Source organism: Delphinus delphis, chromosome 4, assembly GCF_949987515.2.
Source record: "Delphinus delphis chromosome 4, mDelDel1.2, whole genome shotgun sequence".
Taxonomy (NCBI): Eukaryota; Metazoa; Chordata; class Mammalia; order Artiodactyla; family Delphinidae; genus Delphinus; species Delphinus delphis.
Window position 1 is genome coordinate 105,099,043 of NC_082686.1, and position 27,525 is coordinate 105,126,567.

A 27,525-nucleotide genomic window follows, 5' to 3' on the forward strand; every position below is an offset into this window, starting at 1 on the left:
TCTGATGTCGCCCCGGGCCAAGCTGGGGGAAGACTGAGCAGTACCTGCCCCTCGTGAGGGGGAACCCCCATCCTGGCACAGTTGGTAGTTGCCAGACCTTCAACTTTTCAAAGACAGTCAGAAATCTGGATTCTTCTGTGAAAGTTACTAGTTCTTAAGTGTTACTAAATAATTGTTAAAGTTTCAAAATACATTATTACCCAAGTAAGCTGGATTTGAGGATGGGAAAAAAGGGTACCATCAAAGAGGACACAAGTCTGAGTATCTTGGGAAACAAAAGCTAATTACATATAGCTCTTTTTGTGTGTATTCTCCCACACAATCCTTACAAGTGGGCTATGGGAAAGGCTCTTTTATTATCATAGAGGTAGGTTTTGCCTGCCCACCATTAATTTCTCCTTCTCTTGGTTCCAGCACCCATTTTCCCTTGAGGACCCACCAACCCTCAACCAATGAGCTGTGGATGGGGCAGATCCTACCCCTCCACTGTAGAGAGCAGCCCGTGTGCTGGGGGCTGAACAACCGGATGGCAGGGACTGGTTCATGGATGCTCACATGGCTCAAGCCAGGCAATGAGAGGCTACAGAGAAAGAAGCCCCCTCCTGCACCTGGAGGTTTTCAGCTGGTAGGATGTAAGCCTAGAGCTGTCCACGATCACTTTGCAACAATGGTGGGAGAGAAGCAATAATGTAGAGAGAGGAGCTTACAGAAGAAGAAGAAGACAAGAGATGCCTGATGACCTTGCTTGAAACACATTAGCCCCCCGGTGTTTCTGTTAGGTGTTCTAATAAAATCTCTTTTTATATACAAGCTAGTTTGAGTTGAGTTTCTGTTACTTGCAACCAACAGTCCTGGCCAAGTTCTGGGGGACAAGATGAGAACTGACTGATATAACACTTGAACCAGTTTCCCCTGTCTCCCCATAACATTGTATTCCCTCCTCATGGTTTGGCAAAAGAGAGAAATGAAGCAGGAGCAAGATGATGGGTTTGGCTTGTCACATAGTGACTTTGAGTAGGTAAGTAGAACCTACTATTTGTTTAAGCCTCTGTTAGTTAAATTCTCTACATGCAGTGTCTGCCCCAACCCTGTATCTTGATACAGACCTGCCCAAATGCCAGGAAAAGGTCCCTGAAAGCACTAGGCAGGTTTTCCACAGCATTTGCCCATATCTCTAGGCTGCTTCCCCTCCCCCCAGTTTCTGCCCAGTTTGTAAGTCCTGGCTTCAGCTCCCTACTTTGACTGTTGGTACTTCCTAAGCATCACAGAGCTATGCTCTGCTGGATCTTCCTGCAGGTTTCTTCACCAACACCTATGACCACCTTGACTTTCAACAACACCCAACTCCCACACAGATGGAAATTTGGGCCACTTGGGTCTTGGCTTTATAATGCTCTTTTCTTTGTGAAGACTGAGAAAGCACTTCAGAAATAAGGCACACAGAGTCGACTGAGTCTATGAGTGAGAACAGTAGCTCTGGGAGGTATTAACCACTCAAAAACAAGAGTTATCAGATTAGCCCGGTCCAGATACCTCTCTTCCAATGAGTCCTATTCCTCCACTAGACTGTGAAGCCCTTGAGGGCAGTGACCATGTGTATAGTGACCATCACATCTATACAGTTCTAGGAATATGGTAAGTTGGTGATCAACAGATAAATTCTCCAAAGATTGTGTCCCAGAAATAGCTCAGTAAATGCTCAAAGCAGAAAAAGTTTTACCTCATGGGGAAGTGTGGTTTTAAACAAGTGTGTTTACTGAATTCTTCAGCTCTTGGACTTCGGTTTGGTACTTCCTTATATTTTCTATCTCTCTGTTGAAGTTCTCATTGTATTCATTCATTCTTCTGAGTTCAGTGAGCATATTTATGACCATTACTCTGAACCCTTTATCAGGTAATTTACTTATCTCCATTTTATTAAGGTTTCTTCCTGAGGTTTTATCTTGTTCTTTCATTTGGAACATGTTCCTCTGTTTCTTTACTTTGCTTGGTTCTCTGTGTTGGTTTCTATGCATTAGATGAAACAGCCAGCTCTCCCCGTCTTGAAGGGTTGGCCTTGCGCAGGAGACAAACCTTATCATTCAACCTTGCCCCAGCTCTTGCTTGTCTCTCAAACCTCTGCTTATCCAAGCAACCCTTTTTATTTTCAATAACTCCCAGTAGGTAAGGGTGTGCCAAGACCAGTCAGTGTCACAAAGGGGAGGATCTCAGTCAGCACCTAGATCTGGACTGATTGGAAGCCAGACCCTCAGGCAGCAGCTTTCAAAGAATACAAATTTATACAGTCTTGTGGGACCACAGGCACAAGCCCTGATGGCCTCCAGAACCAGAGGAGATCAAGGGGGTAATATCTCCTGGGTGGCAGCCACAATGAACAGGGCACCAGAGGTAAAAACTGGGGTACCAGACACATAGGAGAGCTCCTCTCCAAGAGACGCTGAAGCTCTGAAGTACGGCAGCGGGAGAGCTTGAAGATAGTGCCCACCCTCCGAGGTTTCAGGCAAGGTTTACAGTCAGCCCTTAGATGTGTATTTAATGAGAAGCCTGCCCCTTTCACATCAAGACTGAGCTCCGGGGTCTCCTGCCTCTTGCTGTGCCCTGGGAGTGGTAGATATTTAAAAACACTTTCTCCAGGGACTTCCCTGGTGGTCCAGTGGTTAGGACTTTGCCTTCCAATGCAGGAGGTGTGGGTTCGATCCCTGGTTGGGGAACTAAGATCCCACATGCCTTGCGGCCAAAAAACCAGAACATAAAACAGAAGCAGGGCTTCCCTGGTGACGCAGTGGTTGAGAGTCCGCCTGCCAATGCAGGGGACACGGGTTTGTGCCCCGGTCCGGGAAGATCCCACATGCCGCGGAGCGGCTGGACCCGTGAGCCATGGCCGCTGAGCCTGCGCATCCGGAGCATGTGCTCTGCAACGGGAGAGGCCACAACAGTGAGAGGCCCACGTACAGCAAAAAAAAACCGAAGCAATATTGTAACAAATTCAATAAAGGCTTTAAAAATGGTCCACATCAAAAAAGTCTTTAAAAAAAAAAAAAAAAGAACACTTTCTCCGTTGGTTATAGTCCATATCCTACCCCTCCAATGTCGAGAGTAGCCTGTGTGCTGGGGCTGCCCAGCTTTAAAATTCGCAAATGAATTTCTTTCACATAAAGTCTGGGCACTTTTTAAAGGGCTGCGTCTGTGCTGAGCCCTGGAGTGGGTGAATCTGCATGCGGGCCCTTTAAGAGATGCTCCTTAGTTCACCACAGCCTCTAGGATCTCAGGGGCACAAGCCCCATTGGTCTTCAAAGCCAAACGTTTTGGGGGCTCATCTCTCAGGTTCCAGTCATGAAAGCTGGGGTGCTCAATGTGGGGTATAATTCTTTTGATCCTCAGAGAGAAGCTCCGGGTTTTCAGTTCCCTCCCCAATGTGGGTCGTCACACCAGGGATGGGGCTCATGGAGAGCTTGTGTCTCGGCCTTTCCTACCCAGTTTGATGTGGTTTTCCTCTTGTTTGCCCAATGTGAAGGGGTCACTCCACCAGTTTTTCGGGGTGTTTTTGTTTTGTTTTGTTTTTTTCAGAGGGAATTGTTCCACAGGTAGCTGTAGATTCAGTGTGTCTGTGGGAAGAAATGGTTCAGGATCTTTTTATGTTGCCATCTTGAACCGGAACCTCCCAGAAAATAAATGTGTTTAGAGTGATATAGATTCTTGCTCAGTTGCACTCTCAATAGCTGTGGCCTTGGGAAAAATACTAAAATGTAGTGGCCTGCATTTTGCTTATGCACAAAATGGGAACAACAATAACTTCTTTGTAATTTTTGCACGGAGTCAAGGATACGGTGTTTAAGTCACTTAGCCCCAAACTTGACAAATAGAGGTCCTAGATAAATCATTATAACTGCTTAAGAAAATCAAACACTTTCAAATATTTTAAGTAATACGTGCAAATCATATACATTGATATGATATGTTGGATTCCTGAGGATCTTTACTGGCAATATTTTATTAGCCCAATTTGATGTAAAAATATGTTTAGAAAAGGTACAACTGCATGGAAAAGACACACTGGACTGAATGTTTTTCTTGGATTTTCTCGTTGAAAGCTCACGACAATCCTTTAAGACATGGTTACCATTCTCATTTTACAGAGGAATGAAACTAAGGCCCAGAGAGGTAAGCAGTGCTCCCAAGGTCACACAGCAGGTAAGGAACAGAGCTGGTATTTGAACCTCGGGTGATCTAACTCCAAAGTCTGTGTTCTAAACCACTCTTCTCTCATATCTTCATTTAATTAAACTTTTGACTAAAGTTGATAGGCATTACTCTCAAACAAATGTAATTAAACAAGCTTTTTTTTTTTTTTTTGCAGTACGCGGGCCTCTCACCGCTGCGGCCTCTCCCGTTGCGGAGCACAGGCTCCGGACGCGCAGGCTCAGCGGCCATGGCTCACAGGCCCAGCCGCTCCGCAGCATGTGGGATCTTCCTGGACCGGGGCACGAACCCGTGTCCCCTGCATCAGCAGGCGGACTCCCAACCACCGCGCCACCAGGGAAGCCCTAAACAAGCTTTTATTGAGAAATATCTTCGACATTATTTTGGGAATTGTCCTCCTTCTCAAGAGTGTATCTGTCTTTGTCTCTCTCTCTCCCCCTTATCAATCTAAATGTTATTTCAGCACTAAATAAAATATATTAATAAAAAATACAGAGAGGAATTGAACATATTTAATGAGCAGACTTTTAAAAGATGATTCATATTCAATAGATCTCTATGTTGTTCCATCACAAAATAAATATATTGTTAAAACATAAAGAGGGGGATTGCAAACAATTAATGAACAATTTTTAAATGATGGCTTGTATTCAGAAGATGAGTTCTAGATCTCACTGCAACATGCAAGGAGTGACCCCAACGTAAAGGGCAGAGATCTGAAGGGATTTGGAGGGTCCGTTTCCTTCCTTGGCAGTCAGGCCTCCCTGCTAAAACCTGCACTCCTTTGCTGTGTACAGTCATTCCCAGACCCTCCGGCAGTCCTGGCCCTTAAGAGTACTTTTGTCTTCAGTCTTAGGGTTGCGCTGAGAGCCCTTGTCGTGGTGCTTTCACTATTACTTTTGCTTTCACTAAATTTTCCAACTTAAGAAGGCTGCCTTTGATTGATCTTCAGAAAACTTGCCTTTCACCTCCCCAAAGTGACTTTTTATTAGTAGCTGTGCAATCCTGATTGCTTTCACCCTTTTGATGCAGTTCTTTGATCCTCCAAGTCTAAAACTCAAAATTACCTCTTAACTGTGGCATTCATGAACCAGGGAATGCACTCTTCCTGACAGTTCCTCTAAGTTCCACCCCTCGACACATATGTTCTTTCCCCACAGGCCTCTAATTCCTTCCACGGATACTTTGCACTGCCACATACAGGTTTAGGCTTTCTTACCAGATTATTTCCTTTTTATGTTGTCCTGAGTGTGAGGGAACAATTGAGCCCCTTTCCTGCCCCATCCAACCCCAACCCGGTTTTCCACTACTGCAGGTACACTGTGGAGGTAGCCCACATCTGGGAACAGTTCTCACCTTGCCTTATCTTTTACGTTCAGAGATTGGCCTGCCAAGGTACATCCCACCTCAGGGCTTGCAGGGGCTGGACTGTCCAGAAAACCTTCACTGGAACCTACTGCTCTCTCCTCATTAGGGAGGGGACTGGAGAGTTTCCAGGAAAGCAGATGTTATGGTACAGTAACTCCTGCTTCTCCCTAACCCCCTTCTACTGGGGAAAGGTAGATGTCCAGCCAGCTGGATCCCACCCAGAGAAGACAGAAGACCCTAAGAGAAATCCTGTGGAGTTCGACAGTGACTCTGGAACATGGGACGAGACCCATCTTTCATAGCCAATGCTCTCCAGGTCTAAAGGTCCCTTGGGAAGCAGGAATGGGGGGTATGCCAAGATCCTCCCTGTGGAGGATGCCAAGGTCAGCCTGGGGGAGACAGCCAGCAAGGCAAGGGACACAACGAGGGGTGCAGCTCAGGGGAGACCCAGTGACCTTTCCACAGGGTCCCAACCCTTAGAGCTATTTCTAAGGAAGGAACTGCCTGGGGGGTGCAAGTGCTCACCATCTGAGGGAAACCTGGGGCAGCCTTGGTGTTCAGCACTCAGAGGGTGTGAGAGGTGACAGCAGAAGGGGTGGAGAAGAGAAAGAAAGGGAGACGATGGGGAGAGTGGAAAGAGGAGATGGGGAGAGGGAAGGGAGGGGAGCCGGCTGCACAGCTGTAGGGAAGGTCTAATGTGTGTGGAGGGGAGATGTTCAAACTGTCATGAGAGTTAAGAATTTAATAACCAGATTAGACAAGAGTCACTGAACTGGACTAAATTCTCCGATGGGACTCAAATTCCATTATTGGGCAAGATTAAGTCTTCTCTCCCTCATCCCTCTCCAGTGAGTGGAAATGGGGTTCGGAGTTATTACAAGAGATAAAACCATTCTGTTTGCACCTCACTGAGCTGAGACGCCTCCATTACACCAGCTACACATAAAATTCCCAGACTCTCTGAGCTGCAGGACTTCAGGCACAGAGATTTTTCTTCTTTGCTGGTTCCGCCTCCTGGCACCTGCCCCTCTGTTTCTACAGACTGGAGAAGACAGAAAACTAAAAAAGACCAGGGAGGTTTCTTAACTTCATTTCAGCATTCAAATTAATCACTCTAATTTTTCACACAACCAACTTTCCTTTCCAGTGCTTTTTCAGTTAAGAGGATGTTATCTTAATGAGAACATTTCTAAGGAGAAGGCAACGTATGTTTGGAAACTAACATCTTGTGGAGTGAGGCTGACACACTGCTCACATAAAACGATTTGGTAGCCTGATTCGTTATTCATTTAGTAAGTGTGACACACAGCTACCTAGCAGGGGACCCAACTGGTTCAGAAGCCACGTTTGAACTTTACCTTGAGAGACAACCCTATGTGCTCGCTCAGAGGCAAGCATTTTACTGATAACCAATGTTAACGTAGATTTACAGGGGTGTGTATTAATATTCACTTTTATCCAGCAGGATATTGCATATCTGTGTCATTTCTGTTTCAATTCCTAAATCTAGAAATGGCTTACTTCTTCAAAGTTGTACACCTCAAGGCTCTTGTCTTCAAGGTGACTTCTTTTCTAAAAGATTCCTCTTTGGGCTTTTTGTAAATGATCAGTGATCCTGGCCAAGGTCAGATATGTTTAAATTCTCCAGAAACATGCTTCTCAGAGTGTTAAGCTCTGTGTGTGTGTGTGTGTGTGTGTGTGTGTGAGAGAGAGAGAGAGAGACAGAGAGAGACAGAGAGAGAGAGAGAAAGAGATTATATACACCCTCACTGGTTATGCTTATAATGCACCCCTGAAGGAAAATCTGAATGGGAAAGGATCACAGAGAGCAAACATGAATAGTTTAAAATTGCTTCTAAAGTGATTATGATGGGCCCCTTTTCTATTACTAATGGTTTTAGAAGGTTGTTATTTTGTTCTAGAATACAGCCTGTCTCACTTTGGATCTCATTAGTTTTCTTTTTGTTAATACTGAGGTGTATTTAGCAGTATTTTTATGTGATAGTCATTTTTTGTGGGGGAAGGGGACTCTCATTTGGCCAAGAAAGAATAAGAAAGAAAAGGATAAGAAATCAGAAAGAAAGGGAAAAGATATTTTCCCAAAATAACTGGACAAGAGCTGGACTGGAAACAGAAAAAAGGAAGAGTGTTGAAAGGATGCGTGTGTGTGTGTGTGTGTGTGTGTGTGTGTGTGTGTGTGTGTGTGTGTGTGTTTGTGTGTGTAAAAGACATGGGCTGAGGTAGAAATAACCAAGTTGTTCCAAGATGGAATAAACCAAGTTACCAAGAAGAAAAGCAGTGGAAAATGCTGGTGGAAGGTGAAGAATGTTACTCTGCCTGAAAGGGAAAAACCAAGAAATGAGGAAGTGATGCCAGTCAAATAATTCCCTACATTATCCAGTGGATGGTGCTGGGTGCCCAAAACAGCTTTGTTGCTACTTACAACAGGGAAGAAATAATATGTAACATATAAATGTGAATTCAATGTGTAATTCTTATACCCCCAAATTCCAGAATAGTTCAGAGATTAATAAAGCAAGAACTGTAAAACAAAAACTTTAATGTAAACTTTGAAATAACTTACATTTTCACCTTTGATTCCAAGAGCTGTAGATTGAGGTGATACTTTTCAATATTATTCTCCACATCCATGGCCAGTTGGTGACTACAAACAGAAATAATGCCTCAATATAGCTGAATCCATGAAGTTATCATTTATATCAATAAAGCTGCCAATTTAGATTTAATTGAAAAAGCAAATATACATGCAATTTTGTTCATTTTATTAATAGAGTCCTAAAAATTCCTATTGATGGATGGTGGATAAATAACCATACCATAGAAAGAAATTGTTGTTTTGCCTTTTAACATTGCTTTTCTTTTGATTTCTACCATTTAGCCCAACATTCATATCTAAGGCATGTAAATCATTTACTTTAAGCAAAGAGGGAAGCGGAATATTAGACCATTTCAGGGGAATAAAAACCGTAAGTAGAGTGTTACAAATCCCATTGTATTGTCCAACTAGTAAGTTGTAGAGAGAACCTCATTCATTCCCAATGGTGTCACTACCACTGAACCTTTCCTCCTTTCATTCTGGAAGTTTTTTCAGAGCTCCCGCTATGAGCAAAGCATCAGTCTGCCCTGGAGAAAGATGGAGGACTATGAATGTATGGTCACTGCTCCTATGAGCCTGTAAGACAATCACTGGGTGCTACAATGGTCAAGGAAGACTTCATGGTGACTATGGCAGTTGTGCTCGGTTTTGAAGAATGGACAGAAATTAGTAAGTTGAGATATAAAAGGTAATACATATGAAGAAGATATTAAAACAAAGGAGTAGAATCCAAAGAAAACAAAAACACTAATTTGAAAAGATACATGCACCCCAATGTTCATAGCAGCATTATTTACCATAGCCAAGATATGGAAGCAAACTAAGCGTCCACCAACAGATGAATGGATAAAGCAGTTGTGGTATATATATATATATATATATATATATATATATATATATACACATACACACACACACACACACACACACACACACACACACACAGTAGAATATTACTCAGCCATAAAAAAGAATGAAATTTTGTCCTTTGCAACAACATGGATGGACCTTGATGGTATTATGCTTAGTGAAATAAGCCAGACAGAAAAAGACAAATACTGTATGTTATTACTTATGAGTGGAATCTAAAACCTAAACCAAATGAATGAATATATCAAAACAGAAACAGACTCACAGATATAGAGAACAAACTAGTGGTTACCAGTGGGAAGAGGGAAGAAGAGGGGGGCAAGATAAGGGTAGAGGATTAAGGGGTACACACTACTGTGTATAAAGTAAATAAGCTACAAGAATATATTGTACAGCACAAGGAATATAGCCAATATTTTACAGTAACTTTAAATGAAATATAATCTATAAAAGTTTTAAATCACTATGTTGCACACCTGAAACTAATATAATATTGTAAATCAACTATACATCAATGTAAAAACAAAAAAAAACAACTTAAGTCATTGATACCAGAAATGCAACCTAGGCAGGCCCAGGCAGGACTAAACCCCACTGAGGTCCCATTCTGAAGATGCAAGAAAAGGGAGAGGAGTGTAGAAAGCTATTTACCGGGTCTGCCCACTCAGGATAAGGGGACCTTGGACACAACTGTCGGTTGGGTCCAGTTAAATCTGGTCTCTTTCTGCACCACCTAAAGGGTTTTGCTAACCTGTGACTTTACTGAGACAGCAAAATGATTCACTGAAAGTGACTATACCCACATTATTGGGGTCTCTGATGGCAATTTGTATCCATGACCATGAGCATCAAACTAAACTAGTGACTGTATTCTTTTATCGCAAGGATGGGTTGAAGTGCCATTGTTAAATGATTATAAAAGTGACCTGTGTTCTTCAGAAAAAAAAAGGGTGGAGGTGAAATGTTCAGGTTATTTGGGGACAATAAAGAGAAATTTTGTGGAAGAGGAAGATACAAGGAGGAGCATAAAAGGAAATGGGTTTGTACCAGCAGAAAAGTCATAGTCATTGGCCATACAATGTGTACAAAACACTGTCGTGACATTTTACTTGTATTAGCTCATTTAATTCTCATAGTAGCCTTTATCAATCAAGAATTATTTTCCCCCAGTGTACAGCTGAGAAATCTGAAGCTCAAAGAGGTTATGTTCAACTCAGCAGAAACCGCATTAAAACTCAAGTCTCACCACTACAAAGTACCGCTTGGAGGATTTAATATCAGTCTTTTATTAAATTTCTACTGACTGTGGTTTTCATAGATAAAGTGTTTGACAACCCAATCCAATACACATGCATGTGGTAAGGGTGTGTGTGTGTGTGTTTAAAACTGAAACAAAAGTTTCAAAAAATATTATTTCTCCAACTACATGTAAGGCACTCTGATATTATTTAAATATATTTCAGATTTTTTAAAAGGCCAGGGGTGACCCATCAAATTGGTTTAACAAACAATCAGTGGATTGTGATCTACAGTTTGAAAAACGTTGCTGCAGGGAAACAAAGCATGTGAAGCAGGAAAATGTGATGAATGGGATGTTTTAGAATGGTTTGTGGTGGGTGTGAGCAAGGAGAATGAAGGAAATTATTTAGGTGGGTATTCAAATTAGCCAGGTAATGAAGACCAGGATTATAATTATAGTAAAGAAAAGAAAAAGATAAGAAAAAATTGTGCTAGAGACATCATTAAGATAATGAATGGGGCTTCCCTGGTGGCGCAGTGGTTGAGAGTCCGCCTGCCGATGCAGGGGACGCGGGTTCGAGCCCTGGTCCGGGAGGATCCCACATGCCGCAGAGCGGATGGGCCGCTGAGCCTGCGCGTCCGGAGCCTGTGCTCCGCAACAGAAGAGGCCACAACAGTGAGAGGCCCGCGTACCGCACACACACAAAAAAAAGATAATGAATGTATCCTCTCTTGAGAAAGGAATAACAAGAGATGGGGAAAACATGGTAGATCAGATATATTCACACATGGCCACTAGGTGGTGCCATCAGCCCAAGACAGCTTTGTGGTTGCCCAGGTGGGATGCTGAGGGGCAAGGAAAAGAACACTCTTGCCTGGTCTGTGCTGTTGGTATTCAGGTTTACCATTATTAATTTAACCTTATTCACTCATTTACAGATATATTAAAGGTCTCCTCTATGCCAGGAGTGATGCAAAACATGGGGGACACAATGATGAAAACACTAGACATGTTTCCTGTTCTGATGTTCCTACAATCTAGGAGATGTATATTGAATAAGTAACTAAAAATGTGATGGATGTTATTAAAGGGGAAATCACGGAGAGACCTAATCCAGTGTCGGTAGGCTGGAAAGTCTCGTTTTTATAATTCTATGGTCTTGTGGGAACAACAGCCTTATAAAAAGGATATTTTAAAATACTGTAAGTTAAACCCCTTACAAACAAACTAGCAAATTGGGCAACAGAGATACATGTGAGGTGCTGTGGGGCCGGTTGATATATGCAGCAACCAAAGACAAGGCTCGAGTCTTCACAAAAAGAAATTTTTAAAATAGTATTAGCAATTTTGTTACTGTGGGGTTATAATTCATACATCCTCAACAAGCTATACACTACAAATACCAGTAGGTTTAAATTAGGTAGCTTTAGCTCATTCTGTCAATAATTGCTTGTGGGTCATAAAGCAATTATACATCAGAAGAATGTGTGATTTGCAATCATGCATTTCCTACTCTGGTACCCGGCCTGATTCAACATTTACAAAAAATATTGATAGTTAGCCTAAGGTCTTACTTAAGTTAATAAATGATTCTCAAAACAGAGTTATAAGCAGCCTCCTAATTAATGGTCTTAGTAATTGCTCTTCTCTGTTTATGGGTACATGCCAAGCTTCACTGAGAGAGAGACAGACAGACAGACAGAGACAAGTGCATCCAGCTGGCCCTGCAGATGGTGTCAGGTAGAATGGAGTTGCAGCTCTCCCTCCCTTCCCACCAACTGTCTACCACAAAACCCTGTTGAGCATTCAGAATAAATGTAACATTCCAAGGGGGAATAACCCATCAACTGCTATGACACCACTATCACTTAACTTATGGTCATTTCAAGTAGCTGAGATGATTTACATTAACACCTAAGTCAGCTACAGCTATAATCAAATGCCTAATCTGCTCACTCAGAGTCCACCAATTTTTCAATCAAATTTGACAGCTTTCAAGGACACAGCCCTGCCCTGAAGCAGATCAGGAAAATCTTCAGAATTCCAGGCAAATGGGTAGAATTCTTAGGACTGATAGCCACAGTTAGGATAAGCATGAAAGGGAAGCTTGCCCCAGAGGCCTGGGTGTTTTGAGGGAAGACTCTGAATCCCATCCCTGGAATTCCTCAATCATGACCGGGAAAATTAAGCATCCAAAGCAGACTGGCCATTTCCAGAAGCTTTCAGCTTTCTCAGGCTTCTAGATAATGAGAGGGAAAGAACCGAGGAAGGGGGAGGGGACCATTAATCTTCACATATCTTCCTGAGAGCATAGAGCTGGGAAAGGTAATATGTTGGTGTTAGCGAGGGGTTTAATATAGAGTTGTGGTCAATAAGCAGGAAAAAAACTTCTGGAGTTCACTTCTCACATTAAAATCGATAATGAAAAAACAGCATAACCAGATTTAATAAATAAATGAGCTGAGCCGAACATCACAGAGAAAGTGTGTCCTCAGAGAATTTAGCTCAAAGAGATTATTGAATAACTAAAAAAAAATCCAAAATGCATGTAGACCACTGGCTCTCAAGCCCAGATCCTCATTAGAATCACACAAAGGAAGCTTTTAAGAAATCCTGATTCTAGGATCTCACCCCCAGAGATTCATATTTGATTTTTCTGGGGTGGGGCTTATGCATTTTTATTAAACTTCCTGGTGATTCAAAGTGTAGCCAGAATGAAGAACCACTGATCTAACATCGTTACAACACTAATCTCCACAGAAGAAAAATCTTCTTCCTAGTTTCAGCCAAAAAATCTTCAGTTATTATTGTTTACAAATAACTAGTGATGGTGGTGATGAGGGGGCAGGATAATCAAACAATTTTATTCTTATTTATTCATATTAATGAATATGAATACCCTGGCATAACAAGAGTAAATTAAATCCATAGATAAGCCAGAAACTTCATTTGATCAAATGAACGGTTCTTCAGTAACATGGCCAATTCTTAGAATCATGGAGATGGGATGAACCTGAGAGGCCTTCTGGTTCAAACAGCCCCCAAGAGAAGGAGCCAGTATTGAAGGCACCATTCTATTGATACAGAGCAGGACCCTGATGGGGCTCCTGTGCACAAAAGCCTTTCTGGGTCCCCCGTTTCTTTTTTTTTTTTTTTTTTTTTTTTTTTGCGGTACGCGGGCCTCCCAGTGCTGCGGCCTCTCCCGTTGCGAAGCACAGGCTCCGGACGCGCAGGCTCAGCGGCCATGGCCCACGGGCCCAGCCGCCCCGCGGCATGCGGGATCCCCCCGGACCGGGGCACGAACCCGCGCCCCCTGCATCGGCAGGCGGACTCCCAACCACCGCGCCACCAGGGAAGCCCCCCCCCCCCCGTTTCTTGATTACAGGAAATAGGCTTCATTCAGCCTCCAGGACCTCCCCCAAGTTCCAACCAGCAGGTTCCAACAGTTGCTAATTAGGGAAGGGAGGGGATGCGGAGACTAAGGAGGAAGAGTCAAGAAATGATAGTGCAGCCTTAGGGCAGGGTCCTCGTTCCCCATCAAGGGATACACATAACAATATCTCTCAGCTGTTCTGAAGATACTGAAACCCCACCAGGTGGGAGAAGCTAACAGTATGCTGCCCACAAGCCCATACGTAGCCCCAAGACCTTCTGGTTGGAACCAGAAGGTTGATGATGCTGACTCCCACTTACCTCACCACCAACCAATCAGAAGAAAGTCCACAAGCTGATCACACCCTCTTTGAACCATCACTGTAAAACTTCTCACTACCAACTCCAGGTTGGGACACAGTTTTGAGGGCGTTAGCCCACTGTGGCCCCCTTTGCCTGGCAAAGCAATAAAGCTATTCTTTTCTACTTCACCCAAAACTTTGTCTCTGAGAACTAATTTGGTGTCAGGGTACAGAGCCGGATTCGGCATCACTATCACGTGTGTCACATTTCCTGCACTCAGTAAGACTGTCAAGCCAGTATGGTTAGCTTCATTTTTAAAGATGGGGAAATGGGCTCAGGGTGGTTAAGTAATTTGTCCAGACTCACAAAGCCAGGCAAAAGCAGAAAGAGCAGTCAAATCCAGGCTTTTCCATTTTCAGGAATGTTTTCAACAGCATCTCAGATGGATGGTCATGTACACTCTTCCTAGGCACTTCCAGTGTCTACCAGCTCACTCCTTAACAAAGAAGTCCACCCTGTTGGGCAGGCTGAATCTTTACTAAATTCATTATTTTCTCTGAGTCATAAAGCTGTTTCTCCATAACAAGAGAAACATAGCAGAAACGTTCTGTTTCTCCGGAACAAGAAGAGCAATGTAGCCCCTCTTTTACAGGAAAATTCCTTCAAATGTTTAAGAATAGCTGTATGTTCCCTCTAAGATTTCTTTTCTTCGAGCTACACATCCTCAGCTCCTTGTAGTAGTTTCACTACAGAACCCTCAGTTTTAACCCTCTTGTGCTCTTGGGGATGTCAATGGGATGTCTAAATGTGGCGCCCAGAGTCAAATGTGGTGACATTCACACGGACTTGACCATGGGACTTAGCGGTCACAAGCAGGGGCTCTGGTGGCCTTGAACCTGAGTTTCATTCTACTTCTCACCACTCCTGGCTGAGTGTACTTAGACAAGTGCTGAAAGCACTCTGAGCCAATCAGCATTGGCTCATCAGCAAAATGGAAATAATAATGCCTATATTATTCCTCATCAGCAAAATGGAAATAATAATGCCTATATCAAAAGGCCATAATCAGAATTCACTGATGCAACATCTGTAACATTCACTAGTACAGAGTGATGATAGCTCATTTTTTAATGAGAGCTCATTTTTTCTTCTTTTAACTTGACAATGTATACCTATTAATCAAACTAATATCGTGGTGATATCTTTAGAAGCCATGTAAAATCACAGTCTCGTGTTAATGTCAGGAAAAGCCTCTAAGCGTTCACCCACATGGAAATCAGAATACGTCTTTCACATGCTCTAACTGTACAATTTTCTGTGGAAATCAGAATACGTCTTTCACATGCTCTAACTGTACAATTTTCCTACAAACCTAAATGGAAGACTTTATCCCTGTTCAGTTTCATCTCTTTCTTGCTTGCTTTTAATTCCAGCTCAGTTTTGTTCCATTCTGCAGTATTATTTTGAATGTTCATTCTATTAGTCTTAGTGTTACCCTTGTGTTTTTACAAATTTTATGACTGCCTTCTATACACATCACTGATTAAAAGCCAAAGACAGGGCAGGGTTAAGTTTCAAGCCCTCAGACATACCATCAGAGACATCTCCAGGCATCATATTACTCTGTTAATCAGTACAGCTTGTGTATTGTAGCTCAACTAGCCATAAATCTATTTAACTATATCTCAAATGTGCCACATTTCTAGGTCCTAACAAAATTCATATCCTAAGATTAGTTTACTTGTTTATTGTTGCCTTGTCAAATAGCTTTCTTTAATGCAAGCTTTTCAACTTCAACTTTAATTTCCTTTAGTATTTTTACTTACTTTTCAAGTAAATATTTTCCATCGTTAACTTGTTTTAAAGGATTCTGCAATCTTTTTAATTCTTCCTGTGAAAAAGAAAAGAAATGTCTTACAAATTGACTCCACGTACTTATAGGTAATAATATTTCAGGACACTTGTTAACAAAATTGAGATAATCACCATGAGGAGTTCTGGACCTTGCAATAGATGAGTGCTTAAACATACAATTTGATTCCTGATCAAATTAAAATACAAAACTCCTACTCAAATTTTGTGACTTTTTTTTCTTAACCACTAAAGATCATGCTTCCTGTTATTTTTCCGGAGTAGCTATATGTTTATACGGATCCACCCATACTCTTCCCGATTTACTCTTGTCAACAGTATTATGTTTGCTGGTTGCTGGGTGAGGAGTTCTAAGGAACGTGCACTGGGTTTGTCCGTTTAGCAAACATTGTCTCTTGGTAACTCTTGGTAACCTCAGCCCCAGTGCTCAGACACACACATACACACAAACACGTGCACACACTGCTTCCCTGAATTTCAGGCATCCATAGTCTCTGTAATCCCATTCCCTCAGCCACAGTGATTGGTTCAGGAATGCGACGGAAGTCGGCCCAGGTTCCTGGTGAGACTGCCTGTCTCCAGTCTTGTTGCCAGTCACAGCAGGATTTAAGGAAGGCCCACAGAGGTCTGGATCTGGGAAGACCACCATTCCTTGAGATCACCCTGCTTTCCTTGTCGCCACCAACTGCTGAAGTGCCAAGAGGAAGCCCCGATTAGCACTAATTACTCATTTGTCCCTAAAAGACCATCAAGACTAGTCTCAACATGTTTCTAACCCACCAGACATCCAAGTCTCTGAGGTTACCCATTTTCTTTAACTTCATACTACACCGTATAACCTCGAATTTAACCGGTCCCCCACCTCTCCCCGGTCCCTCCAATCTTTCCACTGGGCCCTTTGGAACTCAGGGTCTGTCATCAGCAAAATCCTCTATCTCCTCAGTTTCTTTGAACATTCCCTTAATTATCTTATTTTATCTGAACCCTTGCTCTTCCAGGGACAGCTAAGCTTTTGTTAGAGCAAGAATATCGAAGAACTGTTTAGAAAAGACTTTTAGGATACGGAGGAGTCTGCTGATGACAAACCAGGCTGATCCCTGAGCACCCTGTCTCCCCTGCAGTCGTCTTTAGAGGTGGCCGTTTCTTCCCCACGTGCTGCTACATGTGACACGCTCTGGAGGAGGGGCGGGGCCCTTCTTGCCCCTCTCTGTAGCTCCCAGATCCTCTTCACTCCTATAAAACCTCAGCTCCTCCAGGAAACATGCCAGCAGCCTGTCCTAGGCCTCAGTCTTCTTCTCCTGCCGTCGATCCTCACTCCTCAGGAGGTCTTATCCGGTCCACAGCTTTCAATTTATATCTGCACCTGACCTCTCCTCTAAACTCCGTTCTTACACATCCACCACTTGGGAGCTACGTGTGCACGTCTGACAGGCATCTCACATTCAAACCAAAGTCTTGATTGCCCTGTCTAGAGGCTCCCACTCCAACCTCCTGCTTCACCACTTCTTCCTCATTTTAACGAATGACCATTCACCTGGTCATTTAACAAAATTACTATTCACCTACATATACAGTTATATGAGTCCTGAAACCTAGAAGTCAGCCTCCACTCCTCCCTTCTCTCACAATCCACAGTCAATCAATCAGCTAATCATGTTGGTCCCAACTTCAAAATATATCTGGAAATTGACCACTACTTCTCAGTCTGGGCTAAGGCAACTGTGATAGTCTCCTGTCTCCCTGTTTTCCCTGTTAGTCCACTTCAGTCACTTCTCCTTACATCAGCCAGCATGATCACTGAGTACTTGAGTTTGCTTTTTCAAGTGAGTGAAATGCACACATCATAAGTGTTCAGTACAATGAGTTTTGACAAATGCACACACTGGTAGAATTACCACCCAAAACAAAATACAGAACATTTATTTCACTCCAGAAAGCTTCTCTGTGTCCCTCTCCCAAAGGCACTCCTGTTCTGATTTTTATCACCATAGATTAATGTTGCCTGTACTAAAATTTCACATAAATTTGTCTATTCTTTTGTATCTGGCTTAATTCCCTCAGCATTATATTTTGACAATAGTTACTCAACCAATGTTAATTGCTTAAACTTCATTTCAGTATTTGGAGAAGAATTTTGTTTCCTTCCTCTGAATTTTAGAGCATGAGGATTCTGAAGTGTGAGGAACCCTGAAGCTGCAATAGAACTATCTGCTGCTCTGAGAGGTGTTAACTGGAGAGAAAGATAACACAGCAAAGAGGATGGAAGCAAAAAAACAGAGCAAAGGAGCCAGAGCCCTAGTGACACTGTGAACCTCTGGGTCAAACTAGAGCTTGAGACCAGCATACTGATGGACTTTTCAGTTTCATGAGCAGTAGAGTCTCTCACTGGCTAGGCACTTTTGGTTGAGATTTCTGTTTTTTACAATTGAAAGAATCTAACTCAGAAGTGACACTGTGAGCCATAACCTAGGGCTACTAAATATAGAATCCTAACTAGATGAGCTATAGAACTACAGACGTTCAGAACTAGACAGGTGTTGTCATCGTTAGATTGGTTAGTTGGTTTGGTTTTGTTTGGGCAGTGTCTTTTTCAAAGATGTTTTACTGAGAAGACTAATGGATGAAGCAGGTCATGGTCTTCAGTTCCTTATTTTATTTATTTATTTATCTATTTATTTATTTATTTATGCCATACCCCGTGGCTTGCAGAATCTTAGTTCCCTGACCAGGGATTGAATCCGTGCCCCCTACAGTGGAAGCAAGGAGCGCTAACCACTGGACCACCAGGGAATTCCCAGTTCCTTTTTATTAAAGGCAGCTGCTTTTATATACAACACTGGGATAAAATAGACCTCATATGAAGACCATTTCTGCACCTTCTGTGAAACTGCTATATAAGACACTGTACATTTTGCTACAGGCTCTCTTACACAAAAAGAATGAAATTTTAGGATTTCATCCCAGAGGATATTTTCCCCTTTTGATAAAATAGTGCACTTCTTTTCATCAACAATAACAACTCGTAAGTCTCATAGGGGTGGTTTATTTTGCCTTGGCTGCCAGAAGCTTAAGCTAAATTAAATATTCAGTTGCCAGAACTATTCTCTCCAGGCTGTTAGTATAATTATTTCCTCCTCTTTCAATACATGAGATTTAAACCTCTTTATTTAACTCTCTTACATGTGTGCTTTTCACAGTAAGTGGAAGCAAGTACTATATAGGCAGTTATATATGGTAATTGGGTATGAAGATAGAGATGATTAATAGGTGGATAGATAGATATAGATAGAAAGAGAGAGAGAGAGAGACAGAGAGACAGAACATCCCTTTCACTCTTACACATGGCATTTTATTTTCAAGGTAAAACTTACCCTTCAACCCTATAGACCCTGGTTCCTAAGAATAAGTCTCCACCTCTATCCTCTATTTTTCTCCCAACCCTCCATTCCTCCCACCTAATCCTTCAGCGTATCCCATCCCACCTCCAGTGACATAGAAAAGGTCAGGCTTAAAGCCACTTTTATACAGAAAGGAAATAGGGTGGATAAGAATCCTTAGTCATTCTTGAAAACCAGAGGTGGATTTTTAGGTCGTGAACTTTTTCTTTTTACCCCCTGCATCATGACTAGGAAGGAGACAGAACGGTGGTAGTCCCGGCACCTTCTCTTGCGTGTGTGTGCCTGTGGTGTGCTTTTTCTCTTCTTTTTCCCTGGGCACCTGGGGGCAGGAAGGAACAGGCTTTTGCACTTTGTGCCAGCCACTCTCTCTTCCTTGGTCCTTTCATTGCAGGGAGCTTTGGGGAGGAGGAGGGAGGGCTTCGATGCAGTACTTCATTCAATCTGACTATCCACGTTCTAGGAAATCATATTAAACATAAGGTCAATGACTAACAAGAGCTTTCTGAACAGCTGCTCTGCTGACAATTTAGAAGACTGATTTCATCATTTGCTTATTTAAGCTAACTATACAAAAACACTTCAATTCAATTGGCCCGTAGTTCCAAACTGTGTCCTTGTTTTCTGGGAGATGAATAAGGAAGTTGGCTTGCTCCACAGACCTTTGCTCAGAGCTTCACTCCTTGAGAAAGTTTTATTTTAATTTACCAGTAAAAACATATACACATTGGTCTTTCCCATCACTGGTTTCTCCCACTAGCCTTCGTTGCCTCTGATTTCATATCTAAACATGTCATTTCCCTACGAGAAACGAACGTGGCTCCCCAGTGCTTTCAGATGGATTCCAGGATCTCAGCCAAGGGCCCCTTGTCTCTCGGGGGCCCACCTTACGAGCCCCGCCCCGTACACTCCCTCTCCAAGTCTGCTCTTGTGAAACTTCACCCAACACTGAATTCACATGCTCTCTCACTGTACATTGGGTTCCCAGCTCTCCTACTGGCCCACTCTCATTCTTCCTTCAGGAATCCCCCCACCTTTCCCCTCCCCCATAGAGCCTTTCCTAACTCCACAGGAGGGTCTGGTACCTCACCTTTTTCCTCAGCATCCTGCGGTGATTCCTATTTTAACATTGCCTCTTGACCTGTCCCACCCCACCACTGAGCTCTTTGAGATCAGGGATCAATGATTTATTTACCTTGAGGTGTTTATTCCCCAAATGAGGCATTTAGGTGGTGCCTAATTAATATATGTTGAACAAATGAACTGAATGCATTGATCTGACTGAGATGAAAAGAAACCTTAGTGGCTTAACGGCCCCCCAGGTCCCAAGATGTTGTATGTCTTCTGGTGATTTTTCTCTGCCCCTCCAGATACACTCTCTCTTTTTTATTTTATCATTCTGTAGCTTTCTTTTTTATTTAGCATTCTACTTTTTCCAGTTTTATTGAGGTATAACTGACAACTACAAATTGTATATATTTAAGGTATATATTTGAGATATGTATACATTGTGAAATCATCACTATGATCAAGCGAATTAACATATCTGTCACCTCACATACTTACCATTTTGTTTTTTGGGGGGACGGGGGTGTGAGAACACCTAAGATCCACCCTCTTGGCACATTTCAGTTTCACACTGCAGTGTTGTTAACTACAGTACCTGTTGTATACTAGGTCTCTAGAAGCTACTCATCTTGCATAACTGAAACTTGGTACCCCTTGACCAGCATCTCCCCATCTACACTCTTTACCCATCTCCACTCTCCCCTGTGCTCTGGGAGGGTCAAAATTAGACTTTATCAAGCAGGGCCCTTTGTTCTGTGGCTTAGGACAGGGTTTGAGCAGTGGGAGGCACTGGCACGCGATCAGAGGGGAGCAGAAGAGAGAAGCTGGGGTATTTATTCCCTGTGCTCCCCTCTCTTACTGGAGTACAGGTTGGCGTCAATGAAGGTCACAGCTCCCATGGGGTGGTGGCCTCTCTCACATGGTCGTTCTCACCACGTTCCCATAACTAGTCTGTTTTCTCACCCCCCCAAGGCATTTCTTTCCCTTTCTTCCCTTCCCTTCCTTCCCCTTCTCTTTTTTTATGTTTTTCATTTTTGTTTTAAAGTCTTTATTGAATTTGTTACAATATTGCTTCTGTTTTACGTTTTGGTATTTTGGCTCCAAGGCATGTGGGATCTTAGCTCCCCGACCAGGGATGGAACCTGCACCCCCTGCATTGGAAGGTGAAGTCTTAGCCACTGCACCACCAGGGAAGTCTGCTTTCCCTCCTCTTGCCCTTCCAGCTATTGATAGTCCCAGATGTTTCACCATCCCCTGTGGTTCTCCCTACACCCTGCCCATATCTATACAGTCACTTCATTCAACTCTTTCCATCACCCTTTTAAGTGGGTCGTCTGTCTTCTCCCTGGACTCTGGCTCAGATCCCTCAAGGATCTTACGTTTTCTTTGGTTCGCCCTATCTTTTCCATTCCTTTTCTATAATCCAACAAATTCAATTAATACTATTAATTAATCACATTAACTAACAGAAGAACATGTCTTTTTGATGGTTGACCCCTATCAGAGAAGTTGTCCCAACTCGAGAGCCTAACTCAATTTTCTGGCTCAGTTTGATTCACCAGATAAGGGTACACTTTCTACCATGCTCATTTTAATGTCTGTCTTTTTGACACGTGGGCTAAGCCCCTCTGCAAAGTGCAAGTTGAACTGTTCACGTACAACCCGGACATAGAGCATTCCATATTCTTTAATCTCATTTCTCCGAATGAAATCTGTGTTATGAGTGGCTGTGAAATGTAGGCTGTACTATTGTGGGAATAACTGATCGACTACTTGCCACAAAGCCCGTGCTTCCCACTGTCATCAGAGTCGTTCTGAAGTCATCACTTAGGTGTCAACTGTTAGCCTGGATGGTGGATCCTGGATTTTGTTCTTTTGTGTCTGGCTTCCCCATCCCACCTTAACCCTGCAGGGCTTTCTCCTATCACGAACAGGAGAATACACCTAAGAGGCTAGACAAGCTCATCTCTGTGGCCACTTGGTCAGCCCCTTAACGTGACCAATAATAAAACACTCTTCTCTTTTTCTTCTGTCTCCACCACTTTTACTGTCTAAACAAGCAGGGTATATTCTTTGGACAAGTTTAAAATCAGAAATCCACTCAAAATTGCTTTTTGTCTAAAGTGTACTTGTGTCTAAGTGGCAACCTTTTAACTTTTCTGACTTACGCCCTGGCCATTTTATTCTCAGCATATCCTAGAGGATTTAAGGTAACTTAAAACATGTGGAGACAATCTACAATTTACTTCATTGTGTAGCTATGGGTGACAGAAACTGTACCATTTACACACATCATTTTTGAGTTGGGAATAATTTCATTATTAACCTAAGGGTAACTATTTAATAAAAGTTAAAAGCCAAAATTACTTTTGACTATTCAATCATTCAATTAAACAACATCAGCCTTCCTCAATCCCCTCCACCACCACCTCTTTGCCCTTTTTTAAATGGAAATATAATAAGGGCACTGAAAAAGGGGTTACTAATGTTTGCATAATTTGGAAAAGCAGAAGACATAAAATCTATACTAATTTTAGCCCTGCATCATTAAACATGAAATATTGATTATTGCTCTTTGCAACAGAATTTATGAAGCTAGCTAGGCTGCTGTGTCCACATAAAGTGATTCTGATGCTTTGCCCTCGGACCTCAGTGGCTGCAAATGATGCTCTTGGTGACAGCTGGGAGGCTGGCATTCTGATCCACAGCGTTAAGAGATACATTTCCCAGATTAGACCAGGAATGACCCAGCTGCACAGCCCAACTTCAGAAAATTAAATTGGATGGAGTCCAAACCTCTGTTGATATAACTGTGTGAATTACAATGCTTCCATGGGCCTTGTTATAATGTAAATGTGCTTTACAATTTACTGCACTTCCCTCCTTCCCCTGCTGTGAATATGGGCATTAATAGTCATCTCATATATTTAAAGGCAAAAAGACATCAAAAATAAAAATGCAAGGTTCATGCTTTCTCCCTTTAGAAAGCAGAGACTAAACTCCTTTCTTTTTTCTTTGCCATTTTTTTTTTGCAAAAAGAGCATAGGTTTTGTTTATGTATTATGCATTAATGTTTTTTATGGCTGACAGACCTGTAAATTTCACACAGGGAAGTTACCTTGCATGAGGTAGAACATGAATTTCTTTGGAAGGAAAAAAATGGCTAATAGGACATCAACAGCTCATTTAAAGGATTCATTCAGGTAAGTTATGGGCACATGAGGCATATATGAGGTAGTAGACTTCAGAAGAGATTTGATTTGCCTGTTTCTAGCACTTTAAGAACATTCTGAATGTCCGATGAGATGCAGAGGGGCTATGGTTTTATGGTGACAATCACTTAGTGAGGTGATCCTGGCCTCACTGTGCAAGGCCTCAGTAGCATTATTCATTGCTTCATACATAGTGAAACTTACAAACATACAATATGATGATAGGAATCGTTGTGGTAGCTCATTCTCTATTCTTGTTTGACCAACCAGGCTACGTTCCTAGGCATTAGGACATAATAGCCTTTGACTGCCAACTCTGAGCATGCCAATCACCTGAGCTCATTTGAACAGATGCCAAAAAGAAACATCTTAAGTAAAAACCCAGTTATGACGGTTTAAGTCATTGGTCACCTTGAATCTGAGATGCTTTCAGCCCCTAACATTCTCCTGGAATGATGGATGGGAGGGTATCCACCTGGAAAGGTATACCTACAACCTTTACCTACATACCTATACCTACAACAAGATCACCCACGTCAGCCCTGTGTCCCAATCTGAATAAGCACCTACAACTCCATCCAGCTGCACAAGACAGCCCTAGTGGATCCAGGATTGTCAGACAGGGTGAGCCAGCCCAATGTTACGTTGGAAAGCATCCTTTAGGCTTAAATGTCCCCTCTCTCCTTTTCCGAAAGTTGTGCATGATATTCTCAAGAGCTTTTGCTAGTTTTAGATCACAGACATTGTGAAGTTACCGTTACAGAATGAAGACCCAGCTGACTGCAAAAAGTCTAACCACTTCTACTAAATCTAGGATATGAGGAATTAAAACACTATTAGTAGTCATTTTAAATTGATTACTCAAAGTTAATTCAGCTTAATTTCAGCAGGACAACCATGAAAACTCGACTGAGACAGAAACACTAACCAGTAGGATATAGATATTTTTGCATCGTATATATTTCTACATTTTGAAAAAAAAAATCTAGATACCATGCTTGAAGCAGAAAACTCAAATACACGTAAGCACACAAGCCAGCAAAGAAACACCTCTCAGAATGCACACAGAATAGCAAAGGTGGATGAGCGAGTCCATACACCAAGTCCAGGTTTCCTGTGCCGAAGGACAAAAACAAAGTGCAGGCAATCAGAACAACATGTAACTCCCAAATCATTTATACTTGATTCTGGAATGCATTTCACTGTAGTGTAGCAAATGCTGTCCAGATTAGATTTTTGGCTTAGTCCCACTGGAAAATGAGTTTGCGTTTCTTAGGTACTCACCAAGTGATATTGTGAAGAAGAAACCCAAATGCATGCTGGGAGGAGCTCTCCTAACATGCTCTGCAGCACCTCAGACCTGCCCATCCCTTCCTTTCTATTCCCTCCACTACCACCATGTTCAGGACCTTGTTGACTCTCACCAGTTAGTGGGTTGCACTGGGTTGCCTAATTGCTTTTCTTTAAGTACATTTCTAATCCTTTAACTCTCCTGATCATAAACCCTACTGCCAGCCTAAACAAAAGTCATCTTTAGAATTAAAAATACTGTTAATCTCTCAACCTCAGTATTGCTCCTTCGATACCTTCTGAAATCCTTTCAAGTTCATTGCAAATGCAATTCTGTATATTTTAATATTTCCTTCCACAGCTAATTGTGTATCAATTTCTTTGAACTACTGTTATTACTACTAACATTTATTGAATTTTATTAGGTGCCAGGCACTTTGCATAAATTATCCTTGTAAAATTATGACTTCAGCCCCATAAAAATAGCAAAAGATGCAATTATTATTCCCATTACCTGGATAAGAAGACAGACTCTCAGAGATTAAGTAACTCGACCAAGGTCTTAAAGGAGAAATGGCATGCAAACCAAAGCAGTCTGATTCCAGAATCTATCCTCTCCAATCTTTCCCCATGAATGACATGGAACAGCATGAGCAACAGTGGTATCTCACCAATGGTGCCTGTAAAGCAGAAGCCGTAGTGGTCTGCAAAGTACTCAGACCTCTTACCTGAACCAGACATGCCATTTACCCACTGTGTGACCTTAGACAACTGACTCACTCTTTGCATCTCGCTTTCATCATTTGTAAAATGATGACAAAGTCTACTACACAATGTTTTGTGAGCATCAACTAAAATAACATATTTTGAAGTGTTTTGCGTACGATAAAGTGCCAGCCACCCATAAAGAAATTGCTTAAGTGCCTGTCTTCCTAAGGACAGCAATTATTGTCTCTCTTGTCATTCCCGTGGTGCCCCTCTCTGCTCCATTCCAGCTGTGCGCTCTTGGGCCGGGTGACACCCCTCCCCGAGCCTCAGTCTCATCATCTTTAAAATGGGAACACTAATTGTACCAAATTCCAAGGATTGCTATGAGGATTGATGATTAAAATTCATGTAAATCATTTGGTCTTGCACTAGGCACAGAGTAGGTGCTCAATGTTTGTAATTTTCATGGTTTTTATTGGTGTATCTCTCTAGCCCCTCCAACCATGGGTCTGTACCTTGACACCTTCTCCTGGCCCACTCTAAACCCATTTCCCATTAGTCACCCAGTTCTGCCATTTTGACTTCCTAATTGTGTCCACGTCATACCCTCTCTGTTTCCACTGTCCTTGGTTGAGGATTTATCACCTGCCGGAAGGAACAATCTAAAATGCTAACCCCGCCCTTAGGTCAGTCAACTGCTTGAAACCCTTCTTGCCTCCCCTCAACTATAGGTAGAGCCTAAGCCCCTGGGTCCAGAAGGACCTCATATCAGGTTCTGTGTGACCTGCCCCATCTGCCCCTCCAACCCCTTTCCCTGACTGTCCTACCCCCCACTCCACTTACTCCTCTTGGAGTAAGAAGTCATTAAAACCCCAATTTAAGATCAGGGTCTCAAAAACTTGGAATGAGTCAGTCCATGCATGAGTTGAAATAAAACAATGATAAAGATAATCTTTAAAAACAGAAACAAAAGAGTAATAATGCATTATAGTGTATATGTTATCATCAAATAATGCAACATCACCTCAGTCAACTGGAGATTGGTCTCTCGGGAAACTCTATACTACATTGGAACATGTCTCCTGGATATTAGGTGTTCTGAGTTCCAAACACCCCTCACGTAGTCCCTAAGCCCACCCATTTTACCTGTAAAGTCTTCATTTAGAGTTTTCTTTAGAAAACAATTCTCAAGCAAACATAATTTTATTGTTTCCTAACTTGCAGCAAACAAAAGAATTCAAAAGAATGAGATTATCAGAAGCTGGGAGGTGAGGTGTTCTCAGACTAAATGTGGGAGAAAGAAACAGAAAAACTAAAAAGCAGATCCTGATCCATATTTCACTGAACACATAAAGGAAGATTCTTACTGCCTGGAATGTTGCCTTTTCTTGAAAACTTCCTGCAAGTTCTCCCCTTTTGAAGTAAATCTTGCTTCTCTGAGATCTTGTATGTGTTTATGCTGGGTCTAGCCCTTATGTCATCTATATAAGCTGTATTTTATTTTCCTTAATATAGCCTAAGTGTTTAAGGGTAGAATTTATTTTTTTCATTAAGTTTAAGTACGTTTCAAACTTGTAAACCCTGCTTCTGAACCTGGCAAACTGGGATGTGCCAGCAACAGGCCAGGGGTACATGGAGCCTAAGACTAGGGCACCATTTCCCAGGATATCACTTTTACTCCATGGACAGCAAATGCATGATTTTAAAACGAACTCCAAGGTTTGCGTTAATTTTATTTTTTTTAAAGATTTTTATTTTTACTTATTTATATATTTTATTTTTTGGCTGCGCTGCACGGCATGCGGGATCTTCGTTCCCTGACCAGGGATCGAACCCATGACCCCTGCAGTGGAAACACGGAGTCTTAACCACTGGACCGCCAGGGAAGTCCCCGCATTAATTTTAAAATTAAAACAGGAGGCCTAAAAAAAGCTTTAGGTTTCCATATGGCTACTTCTTCCCACACCCCCTAACAATAACATACATGTTCACTATTTTCTGCTTTCAATA

The 27,525-nt window shown here is 42.2% G+C and overlaps 1 protein-coding gene across 1 annotated transcript in view; it reads right to left on the reverse strand.

The window, feature by feature from the left end:
* IQCJ (IQ motif containing J) overlaps nt 1-27,525 on the reverse strand; it is a 658,546-nt gene that overhangs the window by 461,862 nt on the left and 169,159 nt on the right. Inside the window, exons 2-3 of the mRNA XM_060011213.1 lie at nt 15,797-15,861; nt 8,153-8,233 (exon numbers count right to left, since the gene is read on the reverse strand). Of these exons, the coding sequence (XP_059867196.1) occupies nt 8,153-8,233; nt 15,797-15,861 (146 nt within the window). The remainder of the gene's footprint in view (nt 1-8,152; nt 8,234-15,796; nt 15,862-27,525) is intronic.